Source organism: Aedes aegypti, chromosome 2, assembly GCF_002204515.2.
Source record: "Aedes aegypti strain LVP_AGWG chromosome 2, AaegL5.0 Primary Assembly, whole genome shotgun sequence".
Lineage (NCBI taxonomy): Eukaryota > Metazoa > Arthropoda > Insecta > Diptera > Culicidae > Aedes > Aedes aegypti.
Genome location: NC_035108.1, coordinates 154,145,040 through 154,162,143, shown reverse-complemented (window position 1 = coordinate 154,162,143; position 17,104 = coordinate 154,145,040). Strand labels below are relative to the sequence as shown.

Here is a 17,104-nt window from a genome sequence, read left to right as displayed (position 1 = left end):
TACTCCGTGATTGACCGGAAAAATAAAAAATTGTACAGGAAACCAACAGATGCAGCTTGGGAGTAGCATACTTTCTTCAGTGTACAATTTTGCGAACTTCAAACTCAGTAATGTCAATAACAGCGCCGGCCACGTCATTATGGTCATCGAGGAAGGGAAGGAATGTTAGTGTGACGTGCATTGCTACTAGAGACCGAAATTACCTCTGCATATCCATGGCTTTCTCAGGAAGGAATTTTATTAGTGGAAGGGTTCAAAAGCAACACACTATCATTACCGTAAAACGGGGTATCTTTGATAATGCGGGTAACTTTGATAGTGCGTTACCCACTACATACTAAACGAAATATCATACTTTATTTTAACCGGTTAAGCAAAGTGAATGCAAAACTATTAGTATGCACTTCATGTAAAAGCTTTTTTCATGTGAATCGAGAACATTTGGGGCTTTATATACGAATATTATAAAATGATGCGATTTAAGCATTTTCGAAACGCTTACAAACAATCTGTTCTACGATCACTATTTGATGTAGTTTTGAATAGTTGGCCACTTGTCTTTGATAGCCTAGTTATCATAGAACTTGTATATGGTCTCAAATCTCTTAGTGGAAAGTCTTTCCACAAACTGGGTCAATTTTTGTAATCTAAATCAGAAATTTTCATATTACGTTAAACGCCTAGAGGTATGCAATGCCCTATAAATGTTACGTAATTCATTCAGTTTTGCTCGATTTATACTCCATTATACAAGAAACCCCAAAATAACAAACCGACTTTCGAATATATGAAAAATTATTTATCCATTCAAAATAAATCTTTTGGCAATCTATCAACTACAATCGATAGCTACGATGCCAGTACTTGTTTTAAAAATATAAATAATAATTCTTTGAAACAGTATGCATGAATATTAAATTTTGAGTAAAAAAAACTATCAGAGTTACCCCTTTTTACGGTACATCATGTAATTTTACGTCTTTTGGATGTACATAAAAGAAGCGAGAAGAATGAATTAAATATATGTCGTATTTTAAAAACTATAGCATTTCATTTGGGAAATGCCGATCGTAGTGACATCGTTTTCGTGTCCTTTAACGTGTAAAATTACATCTTTTGCCCAATACATCTTTTGAAACATATTTTTGTGTAATTTTATCATTTTTTACATCATGTGACATTAAGTCATGGTGTGAATTACGCTGTATTTTTTATATATATTTAAAGAGTGCACACGAATGCCACTAAAGTGGTAAAGTGTCCTTTATAAATAATAATAATAATAACAAGACCAGGATTCACCATGGTAAGTGATGAGATTCATGCACCTTCAATTAAAAAAATAGCTAATAGTGATTCGACACTTTTAATGTATTTAGTAAATGCGACAAACAAATAACATAATTGGAACCTGTATCTTATTGTGACGATCCAACCATAGTTTTTAAAACGGTTAAATAAATGCAACATTGCTAAGATACGAATTTGTGTTATCACAAGCATGAAACGAACTCACCAGATGGTAATCCATCCTCGGTCGAAGTCACTCCGGCGACACAAATAAAAAACACGAACCCGCTTGCTTGGGTTTGACCATGCGCACTGACGACAGAAAAAAAATCACGAAACGCTTGCTTGCTTTACCTGAGACGAGACTCGCGAATACGGTCTTCTTTTTCTGTGATTTCTAAATGTTACTTATTCCACTCTGTGTTTGCATCAATCAATGAGCAAGCCGGTTAAACCTCCACAAGAAAGTCCCAGCAGAAAAATATTGCGTTGGCATCACACCGAAGCATAAATAACCTTTTGAGTAAAATCGCATGCCAGCAAACGTGTAGACATAAGAAACTACTAGACTTGTGTTTAGATTTATCAGCTTCTTTAGAAAAACTGCTGCGCTGAATCAGGTTTTTAATTACAATTTGTTTTGAATGCAATACTTTTCACTTTTCAGCCATAAAAGCGACCGGCTGCGTTTGTCGTTTCGCGACAGCGGTATCTTCGCTGCATATAACGTTGATTTTTTTCTCTTCGCGAGTCTCGTCTCAAGGTTTTACCAAGCGCATTGCCAACAAAACGCGAAAACAAAAACTTCCAATCTGGCGATGTAGAAAAAATACCTTATATTAGGCATTCGTCGCAAAACGTTGGAAAGTAAGATTTTACGAAATTTAAAATTGTTAATTAGGCCAAAGATGATCCCCATGCACTAGGAAGGTTAATGAAGTGAATACAATGTGCCAGATATTTGATACGCCTTCTTTCGATGTTTCCATTTTTCATTTCTAATGTTACATTCTAGCTGGTACAGAGCCTGCTAAGTGTTCAAATATTTGTATATTTTCAAGGCTAGGAAATTAGAATGATTTCATTTTTGGCTAACACGGTATCATGATGATTTGATAGTACATTTAAAGGACATTTTGTATAGCTTCAATATGTTTGAAAAGTTGAATTATTTTATATCCTAAAATGCCTGAATGAGACCAATGAATAATACAATATTTTTATATTTTATATATATACACAATCAATCTATCCTCGAAAAAAAACTTTAGCGGACTTTGGGGCAAGTGTGCCATAGGGGCAAGTGTGCCACCCCTGCTTTTTATAAAAACTACAATATATATTTTCTTTTTGAGCTTAACAATATGTTCCCTTATAGTTCACAATACAATGATCAAAATATGATGAAAATTGCTCTATTTTTCACGTATTTACAGCGACTTGTGCTAAGACAACCAAATTTGAGTGGAATTTTATAAGATTTTGTTGTTTCTAAATAGCATGGTGAAAGGTCAATTATTAACAGATTTTTCTCACGTACTGTACATCGTGAAACTATTCAAATGTGTAAGTTATTGTGGCATTTTAATCAAAAAAGTATTTAGTTTTACCAACGAAATCCAGTTTGGTTGAAATGTATACCTATTGGGGCAAGTGTGCCACCTATTTGGTAAACAAAAATTGTTGGAGTGAAATTTATAAAAATGTAAACATCTTCAACAGAATCATAATAATAAACCAAAATGAGGCACCAGTAGTAATTTCTGAAGTATAGTAGGGGAATAACTGACATGTTTGCCCCCTAATGTGATTTTTTCTCAGAATATTCAATATTCAATACGTTTTTCGGCTTATTAAGTACAGTTTTACATATCTACATCAATATTTTACCGTTATTTAGTGCTGATCTAGACTAATATTATACATATTAGCCGTAATATAAGGGTAATACATATATTGTATGGAATGGAGACAAAAATAACCATTTTAGTTATTCGGATTGAGTAATAGGGAGTTACGCATGTTTTGAATCCTGTTATAAAGCATCCCCTTATCACGGTAAACTTAATTCTTGTTTTAATTATCGATTACCGTCTGCTTTGTAAGTATTATTAATAGGAAATAAAGAAAATTTCATTACAAGTGGAATTATATACGATTTTCATATGGTGGCCGTCTTGCCCCATATGGGTGGCACACTTGCCCCATAGTGTCGAAAAATAGGTTATTTTGGATGATATTTGAGAAGCTCCAAAACTAATACTTTTTGAAATTATTTTCTTTTTAAATGGCACAGTGGTTATGAAAAGATGTAAAACTAACATCATGAGGATAAATTGGTGAATTCTATGAGCTTTAGACAAAGTTAGAGCATAATTTGCTTAAGGTGGCACACTTGCCCCAAATTCCGCTACTCCTAATCATTATTTTCGTTAGAGAAAAAAAGTACCGTAAAACCTCAAAATTTTATCGTTGTCGAAAATCTGTAAGCAGAAAACTCCTTTTCATAGAATAAAAAGTTTAGGGATGTTAAAATAATAGCGGGATTCGAGAGCCATTGAAATAAACAACGTGATATTTTTAATTGACTGATGACTTCTTGAACAGAGAGCTCATATAAATCCTTTTTTGTATAACGTGAACATCATTAAGTTTTTTTTTACTTAATCATTAATTTAAAGGCTCAATCGCCATAAGGCATAACGGAGCCGAATTCAATAGATTTGTATTACAAAATCATGATTGATTCTTATTGTACTATGTTAGCTTTGGAAAACCCTAAAACTCCCGGTTTGATCGAGGTTAGAGAATACAATTATTTTTGAGAAAAACATGGGATTAGAGGGTCTTTCCGTTGCTTTTCAGCAGCCTAATGTAATTCGGTGAGCTGATACTGGTGCTGGACAAGGAAGATTGGACATAACAACCTGCAACGGTGCAAACAAACAAGTTTCGAGAGGAACCACATCGATTGCTCTCAGTGAAACCTATTGGACAGAAATGCGAGCCTAACGAGTAGAGGTTGGCACATTACTTTGCTAAAGTCTCGACTCATCCCTTTGAATCACGCCTTCTTCGACACCCGCGATAGAATGGAATGTAAGCTACCCAAATACCCTTCATCCGATTTTTGTTCCAGCTAAGCAAGGTCTGCCGACGAGCAATTGTAAAAAATTCATCGAAGGCGATTTGTCGTTCATGAACATAGTGCCCACCTTGGCGTGTGTGTCCGCTTTCTCATTGCCTAGAATTGAACAGTGTGAAGGTACCCAAACCAAGGTGATAGTATGATTCAGTAATGCACTCAGAGTAGATCGTAGTTCACGGTGGAAAGTGCTTTACGGGCCCCATTGAACGTATAGCTTCAATGGAGCTGAGACTTTTCGTGAAAATGAAATATCGATCAGAGGAAAAAGAGGCAATTCGCTTTAATGCGTAATGTATAGTCGCTAATTCTGTAACGTATAATGAGCAAGGTTTTTGAAGGTTATGGACGGTGCTATGAAATCATCAATAAATTTTAAGCAATAAAAACTAATGTTGCGGCCTACAAATTTCCAATTATATTCGCGCCATTTTGCTGATGTGTGTTACAATTCAAGATAAAGTCCAAAAGGCATATTTGCCCCATTTTTCAGATTTTGTCACACTTGGTTAAACTCAACTTTTGGGTGTATTTTGTGTTTCCGTATCCCTTCCAAAATGTTGGTTAGATAGGAACAGCCCCAGCACAGACAAACAGACGTAACACTCTAATTTTTTTCATCACACAGCAGAAAACCCCTGTGGCGTTTTTGTCGACTAAGTGAACGTTAAACAAGTGTCGAGGGTCTGTGGACTCATTTTTTTTTTTAAATCAAAGTTTAACATTGAATAAATATGATATAGCCGTTATTTGAGAGGGAAAAATTGCTAAACATGCTCTTTCGTTTAATTAAATAAAAACAAGATTTCTTTAAAAAAAGTTTAATCTAAATTGAACTAATAGCGAATAATAAATCAATAAATCCAAATGTTCTTGAAATTATTCTTTTATTTATAACAGCTTTTTATATGTTTTAAAAATCGACTAAAAATTGAATAAGTAAGGCGAGATACATGTTTCTACATGTGTGGCTTTGTTTCATCCTTACCTTAAACTTAAAAAAAAAGACAATTTACACCGTCTCCAGACACAAACTGAACGATCACTAACATTAGACAACTAACACGAACACGAAAAGTATTTGCTTTAAAGAACTCTTCATTTTTAAGGAGTGATAAATTTTAAGGGTAAGGAATTGAGATATGTTTAATTAGGATAAAGAACTACTTAGACACCTCGATGATTTACTTTGGGCTTTTTGTCGGTCAAATTGCCTGAATCTCGGCAGTAAGATACACAAAAGGATATAAATATGGGCCTAATAGCATTCAAAACAAACCCCTACCGAAGTGAAACAAAAGCGCTAACAATAGGAACCGTGTTATTAACAGAAACCTGGGAAAATGTTGAAAATTGTACCGGGAAAACCGGGAAGAAAATGGGAGTTTCAAAATAGAAACTTGGTGGCTCATCAGTTCAAAAGTGACAAGCTATAATTTAAAAAAAAACTGTTACATTTTTTGTCAACACTCAAGTCCACCGCCAACCAAAAAACCGCTTCGAAGCTGTATACGAAAAGCGACGGCAAAACGAAGTTTGTCGGGACCACTTGTTTGTAATAATTATAATAACATAAATAAAAATGGAATGGTGTTTGCATGTCACGAGTTGGCTTGAGAAGGGTTCAATAGATTTACATCATTCTTGTACAGTTAGATCCTTTGAGTATTCTGACGTGTGTTTGTGTGAAATAATATTTGTGTAAATCCAATGAGGAACTTGAAAAAACGGGTAATGCAAAAAAAATGACAATTGGGTCCTAAAATTTTTAATGAAATCGGGAAAACTAGTTTGTATTGCGACTTTTGCACCCATTTAAACTCACCCAAAATTTCTTATTATCACAGACGAATCTTGCATACGGTTTCGAAGTGCAAATGTACATAAGTAAGGTCTATCATGAGATAGGTTTATTCAGCTTTTTGACAGCTGGCATGTTAGCCTACCTAGTTAAACATACCTTGCTGTGCGCAATTGTGTGATTTGTGCACAATTAATCGGACTGTGATAATCGTTGAGTCTAATCGGGGAAAATGTCACAGCGAAATTATGCTTGAATGGATGTCAATATTATCCCGGTAATCTAAACGACCCAATAATAATTAAATAATTTTGTAGACTCCTTGAAAATATTGAAGAAAAGTTAGGCATGTTATTTATTAGGGGGAGATCCCCCAGTACCGGACAGCACCCAATACCGGACAAAGTCGAAACATTGAGAAATCATGGTCCAATCAAGATGGTGTATTGAAAGAAAAGAAAGCTATTATTGAGACTAATGTTTGTTTAGAATAACACATCCTTGAAATATGCATGCCTTTTTTAAAAAGTAGAAAAGTTTGAAAATCTTGAAAAAATTGACGTATCGCCTTAATTTTGAGCCTATTTAGTAATTCTTTGATCATGATAAAATTCTTTGGATCACGCAAGCATGATCGAACATAATCCTAATTAGATAGTATGAATATATTTTGTACCATAATTAAACTTAATAAGGACAAATTACAATTTTGGTTAAGCACCTACTGTCCCCCAGTTTCGGACAGCTTGATTTGTTATATGATATCTTTGTAATTATTGCACCAGTGTCTCAAAATACATTCATTTTTCATGGATTCCGTAGATCATGGTATCAAACATGCAATAAAATTAAGAAGAATGAATATTCAGAACAACATCGTGCTATTTTTCATCATATATGTAAGAGGTTTTTGATGGACATCTTGCAAACAAAGAAAAACTAAAATTGTTCTTGTAAATGTTGCAAATGCATTGAATTGGCAATTATATACTATTCCTATAGTGAACACATTCAATGATGTACAAATTTACAGAATTCGAGGTTTTTCCAGATCGTGTCCTATAGTCTCGTTAATAAAGATAATAATAAATAGATCGTGTCCGGTATTGGGTGCCACCTTTCAAGATCGATCAATTTGGTACTAAAATACATCATCAAATTTCAATGTCAAAATTCATATTTATATTTTCAAATTTATTTTTGTACACTATAAAACTCATAATATTTATCATAAATAGGTAACACGAGCACATAAAACCAATATTTTTCGAATTATGAATTTAGTGGCTTAAGTGTCCGGTACTAGGGGATCTCCCCCTACGCCTCTCTTCGGAAAAAGAAATAGTCGTTGATTTTGTTACATATGAAATACTATGATTAGACGCTCATGACGTCTTATGCTGAGGCATGAGCATTGATAGGGGTAGTGGGGGTAAAGTGGACACCTTAAGATCAGCGACAGCTAAATAATTTGCTGCGTAGAAACTGAAACATCAAATTCTTATTCATTATAATTATTGTTCAACATACAAGCTGATTAGATCCTCCACATTTATATTGCTTTAATTTATAATTACAATTGGTTTTATGATTACTAAATTTTTGTCTGAAAATGTGCTATTTTTTGTTCGCCTGGTAAAGTGATCAACCATAATAATAAACAGACTTTTTTTGTAATATAGTTGAAATACCTACACGGAATTAAACAATTCTAAATCATTCTAATGCAGAAAAAAAATCATAATAGAATTATTACAGCTGACAGCTTCAAATTTATGACTATTGCCATTTTATCTCACCATTTCATAGTAATGAAAATCAAATGGTTTAAAAGTATCAGCATGATAATAAATCTTCGAGCTGTTTAGTAGAATACCTATAAGTAGATGAAAAAACCGAATTTAGTACTATACCATTTAATTCCACTAGAGTTTGTATCCTTTGACAGATACGCGTATTTCGACCTCAACTGTAAGGCCGTCTTCAGTGTCGTGTACTAGACTCGACTTCGAGTATCTGTCAAAGGATACAAACTCTAGTGGAATTAAATGGTATAGTACTAAATTCGGTTTTTTCATCTACTCTAGTGATCCTTTATAGAGAGATAAGCGGAAGTAAAATGGAATGATTTGGCAACAGACCAGCAGTGCTGATTTTGCTCGGCGTCGAGAATAATATTGTAACACGGACATGACTTCCTCATTGCTATAAAGTGTATTTTGTTTCGTTATAGATCTTTGAGCTACATATCAAAACTAATAAACAGCCGAAAAAATCAAAAACTAAAAATCGCATTGACAAAAATTCAAAAAAAGTATAACATTTCATTTTTTTGCTTCATGCAAAATTACTTTTACCGAAATAATTTCAAGCGGATTTCATTACTCCTCAAGAAAAGTTCAAAACAAACATAACGCATGTTTTGGCTCACACTTTGACAGCTCTCGCTGCTCGATTGGCTCACACTTTGACAGAAATGTCAGCTTCCGCGAATCTCTCTTATAAAGGATTTCTAATCTACTCCTAGTATCAGCATGTTTTTTTCATGTAACTGGGACAAAGCTGGCTCATCAACTTAGAGCACTTTATCATAATGAAATACATTACGCTGAAAACTAAGTTACTTATAAATTGTGAGCTGTCTTGTCTACAACAAATGAAGGACTATTAAGGTGAAGATGCATCGAAGCTAAATTTCGAATTTTCAAGAGCACAAATCTGGAGAACAAAACATCCGTTTAAGCTGAAACCTTATGTCGAATTCGTTTTTGAACCTAGGTTGGAACTGGCACAAACCGTTCTGAATCACAGTTTCAACCCCAACCCGATTCAGGTTCGACCGAACTACAATTTGCCTAACGTTGGTTTGTTTATGTGTTGATCACCGACCCAGTTCCTAAAAACGAAAACGACATTAATCAATTGGTCACTAGGGTAGGTGTACCAGTTATGGACATAGTGGTTCCCTATTTCGCCATACGGAATTACTTGAATGTTTTCACATTTTGAAAGATTTTGTGTGTTATGGTAGTAAGATTTAATATATATCTTGATGTTTAAACATTCAAAAAGATTTAAATGTGAAAGTTATCGAGATTTCCCGTATGGCCAAATAGGGAACCACTATGGCCATAACTGGTACACTTTCCCTAGCTGGTGGTGATCAATCGATTAAGTTTTCAGCTCAAACGGGTGTTCGGTTCTCCAGATTTGAGCTCTTGAAAATTTGCAGTTTGGCTTCGATTCATCTTCACCTTAAGTTGACATGTTGGTTGGACTCAAGTTGACATGAAAAATAATATGATAAATTGTTAATAGTTAAACGGTAGGATCAATAGTTGCCCACTTTACACCGTCTGTACACTTTACCTTCACCAGCACTAATCTACAATTTGTAGTTGCTAGAAATTGTACAAAGATCCAATAAAAATGGGACTTCGAATTACCTAACCATTTTTAATGTGCTCAACTTCGTTGCTCAAAATTTAAAAGTCAATACAGCACTGGCCATATCCTAATGATTATCGGAGAAGAGAAAAAGATATTAGTTACCCTTCCGGTCGTCGCGCAGTTGACCTCCACCAGAAGCACCTCGCTTATGCTGTGTACAAAAGGCGAGGTGTTTTCATCTCTATTGTAAAATATACACCAGTGTGTGTACTGACGTGTTAAACAATAATTGTTATCAATAATCCCCTTCCTCTCCACAGTTATTATGGAATGAAGTTTGCACTAGGATGATAGGGTGAGGATCTGGGAGTAATTCGCGATATTATTCGATCATGCAATATGCGAATCGTGATACGTATTTACGTCACAACCTTTTGGCATACGGGGACCGTGTTATTTTCTCTATCTTTCGTCTCACTCTAACAATAATCATCAAAACTTTGTGGAAGCAAATCTCGAGTTTTAGTGAACCGATGAAGCTGAAAATTTATCGGGTTGTGCACTACATATATAGAATCTTAGTGATACATTTTCCCATCGATATATGAAGTGGTTCTTGGGATTTGCTTCTTGAAATGGATAGGGTGATTATGATGACGTCCCGTGAGGCCTTAACATATTTTAATATGGGCTTTTTGAAAAATATTTGTTTTTGTTTTGCTATTTTCTTTTCTCTTATAACTTTTGATACTTTCCGGATTGCCTGACGTATATAGTTTCGTCGAATTATCACCAATCTACTTGCATCACCCACATTGTCATACGAGCTAATTAGAAATTACCTTTGCCACCATTAAACAGCATCCCCTCCGTCTTCCGTTTCGCCCGTAGCTCTTGCAGCGCTGGCCGGATCCCAGCTGCGGACCAACAACAACCGCAACGTCCAGTCCCAGGTTCAGTCCCAGTCCCACGAGATGACAGTGCCAAACGACCTGATCGGGTGCATCATCGGCAAGGGCGGTACCAAGATTGCCGAAATCCGCCAGATCTCCGGTGCCATGATCCGCATCTCCAACTGCGAGGAACGGGACAGCGGAAACACCGACCGAACCATCACCATCACCGGAAATCCAGATTCGGTGGCCCTGGCGCAATATCTGATCAACATGAGGTAAGTGGTGCTTTGCTTTCATTACATAGTCTCTTGGCTTTTCGGAACTAATCTTGGAAGGGATCCGAACGATGTGCACGTTTTTGTGTGTTGTGGACTAAGGCCCGGGACCTTACTCGTTTTTGGGTGGGATGCCTTGAACTAGATTGTGTAAATTGCTCGATATACTGGTGTTAGCATTATTCTAGCATCGTTGCAACTACTTCTCCTCTATCTGCTACCTTTGATGTAGAGGCAGCGTGCAGACATTTTTCGAACCTTGTCGCTGATTGTATATTATTTTAGTTCAAGTGATGCTCTCATCGGTTTAGTTCGTAATTCCCGTTGTAGTTTTTGAAATTTATTCCTCATTGCGCAGATCAATTATGTGACTACTCGCGTCAAATTCGAAACAATTGCACTCACACTTCCTGTTGATTTTCCCGTTTGCCTCCCGCTAAACTCCCGAAACCCCAAACTTACCGACCGTCCTGTCCTCATGCGCGTTATTGATCATTTCATATCATCATTTACTCTTTCCCTTTTCATAAACCATCGTTCTTGCCTCCATCTCTCTTTTTCCACTTTGCCTCTCATATCACTTCACGTTTACCTGCCTGCTTCGCATCATTTGACTGCAGAGAGTAAATATGTCAGGAAAAGCTTTCCCTCGTTTCCAGTCATTAAAATCCAGCCCACTGTCAAAAACACTCGCACACAGCCTCCACTCATCTCATCCTCCGCCTCCGCCCAAATCATCCACCTGAAGACCGTTATGAAAATATTTATGAATCCCCGAGCCTGGAAAAAATCTCTTCTGCCGGAATTTCATGGTAAATTTATTTTCCGAAGCCTTTCCACCCGAATAAATCCCGCTTCGCGCTGTGAGGCTTCCCCTGTTCCCGCCGAAATTTCGTTCGTTTGTACAAGCAAGCAGTCTCTATTTGGGTCGCACATGGCGTTGAAGAGCTGACGACAGTTGAACCACCCACAATGACGATGACGAAAGACTACCTACACTTAATGTGAATTGTGGCCGGGAGCCTTTAACTTGAAAATTCACACCGAATGGGAAGGATTCCAAAATTTATGGTACACACCTTTTTAACTTTTGTAATATTCCTTAGCAATGAAAGAAATCCGAAGAAACGCGTTTACTCTAGTTCTGATCTCAAGTGTTTGGCGTACACACAAACCTCCATTTACGTAACTTCCAAACGGACATCTTCGAGATGACCTAAAATATGTCTTCTTGAACTTACAAACCTCTTGGAGTACAGGTATTCAGATTTATAAAGTTAATCAGTGACCATCGGGAGCTTCATCATTGTCATTAAAATTCATAGTCAAACACGCGTTCACCGCCTATCTAAGGGAATCCAAGTACTTATTCATATAGAACTTCAGATCTACATCCGTAGCCTATGAACTTTCCGATGTTGATGAAGTTTACAACCATGCGGGCTGTATGAAATATGTCGTACCAATCATTATTTGCAACTGTCCAAAGACTACTTTGAATGAACGCCTTGGAATCTACGGACAAGTCCAGTGGCTGTATGAAGTATAAAATGACGCATACCGAATAATTTCTAGCACATAGGGTCATATACAAGTACTTCCGGGATGTTCTGGAACCGATTCCAGGACCCTAGATAAGGAGTTTAATCCGATGACTGCAAACCCTATCATGCGACGCACCAGTCTTTAAGATTTTTCGCCAGGAGTGTAATACGATGCACACTGAATAATTTCTTGTAACATAGGGTCATTTACAGGTACTTCCGGAAATCCTATCATGCGACAGATCAATTAAATGATGCATACTGAATATTTTTTGTAACATAGGGTTAATTACAAGTACTTACGGGATATTCTAGAGCCGATTGCTGACCCAGGAGAAGAACATCAATCCGATGATTGCGATCCATATCATGCCATAAAATTGCTGGAAATTGTTGGGTTCTTGAATCGGCTTAAAACCATTCTGGAAGTATTTGTAACCTTATGTTCAAAGAAATTATTCAGTACGTCTTTCTCAAAAGCCCGGAATCAGATTCAGAACATCCCAAAGGTACTTGTAATCGACCCTATTGCAAAAAAATATTCAGTTTACATCGTATTATACTCCCAGAGAAAAATCTAGAAAATTGATGTGTCGCATGATAGAGTTGACAGTCATCGGATTGATGCCCTTTTTCAGGGTCCCGGAATCGGCGGCTGAACATCCTGGAGGTTCTTGTAAATGACTCTTTGAGATGGTTCTGGAAATCTTGGGATTTTTTCTGATATCTCTCTAAGTTCTTCTGGAAACCTCAGTATTCTTTAAAATATCGCTCTGATATTCTTCCAAAAATTTTTATAGAACCCTTCCGGTATTCTTCTAGATATTTCTCTGAGATTCTTCAGAATATATTTTTGGGATTCTTGCAGAAATCCCTTTGTTATTTTTGCGTGTATCTTCTCGGGATTAAAATCTTAGAATTATTTTTCCGGGAATATAACGGAAGTTCTTACCAAAAATAATGATGCACCTCTACCGGATATTTTTAATATAAATATAAATTCTTCTGGAATTCCTCCGAACTCTGAGATTCTACCAAAAAAAAAATTGAGATTATTCCGGTAATACTCCTGATTCTTACGAGAATGCATCTTGATTCTAACGAAAATCATCTGAGATCCTTTTAGAATACTTTCGGATATCTTTCGAGGATACTTTCGAAAATCCTTCTGAAATTTTTCTGAAATGCCTCTGTAATTTGTATTGTCTATATCCTTATAATACTTCTTGGGCTGCTTCAAAAATCCTGTTGGTATTCTTCCGGATATCTTTGGATGAATCTTTCGTAAACCTCATGGGATTCTTTCGGTAATCTTTCTGAGGATCCTCTGAATACTTCCTACTAGATTTTTTTCGAACATTGTTTCATAAGTTCCTCCGGAGTTGCTTCTACGATGCTTCTGGGTATTCCTCCTAAATTTTTCAAGAAATCTCCGTGTGATCATTCTATAGAGTATCTCCCTAGGATTCTTTCGGAAATTCTGCCGGAATACTTCTGAATTTCTTCCGGAAATCTTGCTGGAAAGCTCCATAATATCTTTCAAAGATTCTCCCGGTTTTTTTTTCGGGAATTATCCCTGCTCTTCCGTAAAGCTTCTGAGATTCATCCGGAAATACCATATCATTCAAGGATGCAACGGACGTTTTCCTGGGATTCTACCGTGAATCGTGCTGGTATTCGTCTGGAAATACCATTGGGATTCCTCAGACAATAATTCTAGAACTTTTCCAAATATCTTTCTGGATTTTTATCTGAACATCCTTCTTAGAATTTCTTAGGGATTGTAAAAGGATTTCCAAGAGCGATGTCCGGAATGTCGGGAACTCGGAAGAATTTAAATTCCGGAACTATTTCAGTGTAACTTTTATAAAAGTTACAGAAAGATTTCCGTAAGAATCTCAGGGATATGTTTTAAGAGTCCCATAGGGCTGTCTGGAAGTTTTCTTAAGGGATTTCCATTTAAATGCAAGAGTGATTTTTATATTAACTAATAAATCAAAAATGGAAATTAAATAACAAATCGAAAATCATTAACGAGGAATCACAGGGAAATTGTATTAGAATATCATAATTCCAAACGAAAATTCGAAATTTTTCTAAAAACATTTCTGGAAAAACTTAAACAGGATTTCTGTTAGAATTGTAGAAGGATTTCTTGGAAAGGGTTAGAAGGATTTCCAAACAATTCCTGAGAAGTGTTCGGAAGAATTTCTAAGAAATTAGTAAAAAATTGTTAAAAAAAAATCTTTCCTTAAAAAATGTTAATTTCCGATAGAATCCCAAGAATTTGATTTCCCGAAGAATTCCAAGAATTTGAAAGGAATAATCTGACAGAAAAAGGATAGTTATTTTACTGTATTTTCGGACGGATTTCTGGGAGTATCCCAAAAGAATCGGAATAATCCTGAGAATCAAAGAGGGATATCCAAAAAAACTCAGGGACATTCACAAAATAATTACTGACGGATTTTTGAAAAAAAATTATTCAGTTATATTTTTCTGAATCTTGAGGGATTTTTGTAGGAAACCTTGAAAAATCTTCAAGATATTCAGAAAAATCCCAAATCTTGAAAAAAAAATCTATCCATCATTAAAGCAATCGTAGAAACATTAACGGCAGAGTTCCAGGACAGTGATGAGAAAAGTACTGGAGCAAACATTTACCGCCTCTACATTTACATCTTTCTACACGACCATCAAAATCCAAAGCAAACCATGACCGTTCAAAACCAAAAAATGTCACGGCTTTTCAAAACTGTAATCTTCTTCTTCCTAACGTTTTTCAACCCCGAATGCGAAATGACTCGGTGAAACTGCGGTGACACGATTTGTGCGGTTTTCGGGGTTTTGCATTTTTGCTCGATAAAGGTAGCATGAAATTGAACTTGTTTATATGTATCGCAACGGAATGATTGTGCTCTTTCTGTTAGAGCTAATAGATTTCAATTAGTTGAAAACACTAGCGAAATATTAGCGATTGATTGATTTAACACTTTTTTCAATCATTCATCTTGGAATGGCTGTCCGAAAACGGTCATAGTGGAGAGACAAAAACAGTCAAGCAGTGTGTGAACCGTTGGCAGCGCAACGCCTGATGGTATTGATGCTGCTGCTGCTTTGTGTTTTGGTTGAATGGCAGAATCGATGAACTGTGGTGATTTGTTGTCACAGTTGCCAAGACTGTTCCAGGGAAATGCTACCGAAAAAATCCGGAAGAATTTCCATTAAAATCCAAGAGGAATTTCCGAGATAATCTGAAAGAAGAAAGATGTTCGGAAGAATCACAGAGCGATCAGAGAGACGACTATAATAGTTTCAGAGGGATTTCCGAAAGAAACTAAGAGGAATTTCCGAGAGAATTCTGAAAGAATCCCAGAAGGGGTTTTTAGAACAATCTCACAGGGATTCTTGGAAGGTTCTCTGTAAGATTTTCTGTAGTATTATAAAGAAATTGCAAGAAAAATTCCAGAAGAATTCTCGGAATAAATAAAAAAGGATTTTTGGACGGAACAGCTCGAGATAGGTTTATGAAAGAACTACAGAGTGATCTCCTGATAAATTTCAGAAGGATTTCTTATAAGGGATTCCATGAGGATCACCGGAACATTTTTTGAGATCTTTGGAATAATTCCAGATAAATTTTCGGAAGACTTGATTAGGGGTTCCAGGAAGAATCTCAGTGAAATTTTCAGAAGAATCCCAGAGAGCTGTGGAATTTCTTGATGAATCCTAAAGTGATTCAATTTATAATCTTAGATGAATAAATAGAAGAAGAATAGAAAATAATAATTAATGTTTTACTTATTCGGTGACTTAGTGTTCAATAACAATTGTTATTTCTTTTCGTGCACGCGTTCGAGAAATGAATCTGGCCATGGTGCAATAACCGCGTTACATTCGATGAATACTATGCAGCAGAAATTGTCTTCGCTATCCACCAAATTCGCTCACCAAAACCATTTTGGTGAATATAACAACACAGAGCAATTCTCGCTGAAACCAGGCCGCCATCGGCACCCATCGTTAGAATTCCAATTTTATGTCACTGATCGCTAGTTTTCGATAAAACTTAAGGGTGGTCCTTTCGGTTTTCTCAAATTGGTGGACCCCTCGTACGCCAGCTAGCTGAACAGTTTGCAAAAAAAAGGAAATTTTTTGATAAATATTGGGTATTTCTTCACGTGATATGTCTCATAACTCAAACTTTGTGGCATCGTGTAGAGAAAGGATATAGGTTTCATTTAAACTTGAAAAAAAAAATTGGCGGCCATTTTGAATTTGACCGCCATCTTGAATTTTGTTAGAAAAATCGTTTTTTCACCATTAGTGCACCGCTAGTTTTGAATTCTGACATCACCATCAGAAAGCTGAGGAAAAATTGCGAAAGATAGGCTACAGAAACTATTTGAGCAATGGTATTTACCATATCAAATGAACGATTTTCTAAATCATGTTCTACGATTTTGACGTATATGACGAGTGCAATCAATACAAACATCATTTTTTGTACAACAAAAAAACAAGTTTTCATTCGTTAGTGTTTTATTCGAGTCGAGTAAAGAATAAGAGTATTATTTTGAGTGATAAAATCTGACGGCCATCTTAGATTTTGACGCCATAATGATTTTAAGTAGAAGAATTAATTTTTCACCTTGATAGCACTCAGCGTGTCGAATTTAGAGGCTACCAATAAAAAAAGTTACGTATACTCTTCTTCTTATTATTCTTCATTTTCCTGACGTTACGTCCCTACCGTAACCGAG

General features: G+C 36.0%; 1 protein-coding gene across 21 annotated transcripts in view; it reads left to right on the top strand.

Moving 5' to 3' along the window:
* LOC5569595 (poly(rC)-binding protein 3) overlaps nucleotides 1-17,104 on the top strand; it is a 441,652-nt gene that overhangs the window by 367,607 nt on the left and 56,941 nt on the right. For 19 of the 21 annotated variants that reach the window (XM_021842853.1, XM_021842849.1, XM_021842852.1 and 16 more), the window contains one exon: nucleotides 10,518-10,797. In XM_021842853.1, coding sequence (XP_021698545.1) covers nucleotides 10,518-10,797 — 280 coding nt within the window. Of the gene's footprint in view, nucleotides 1-10,487; nucleotides 10,798-17,104 lie in introns of all 21 variants that reach the window. The other 2 variants (XM_021842840.1, XM_021842846.1) reach the window with 1 other exon arrangement.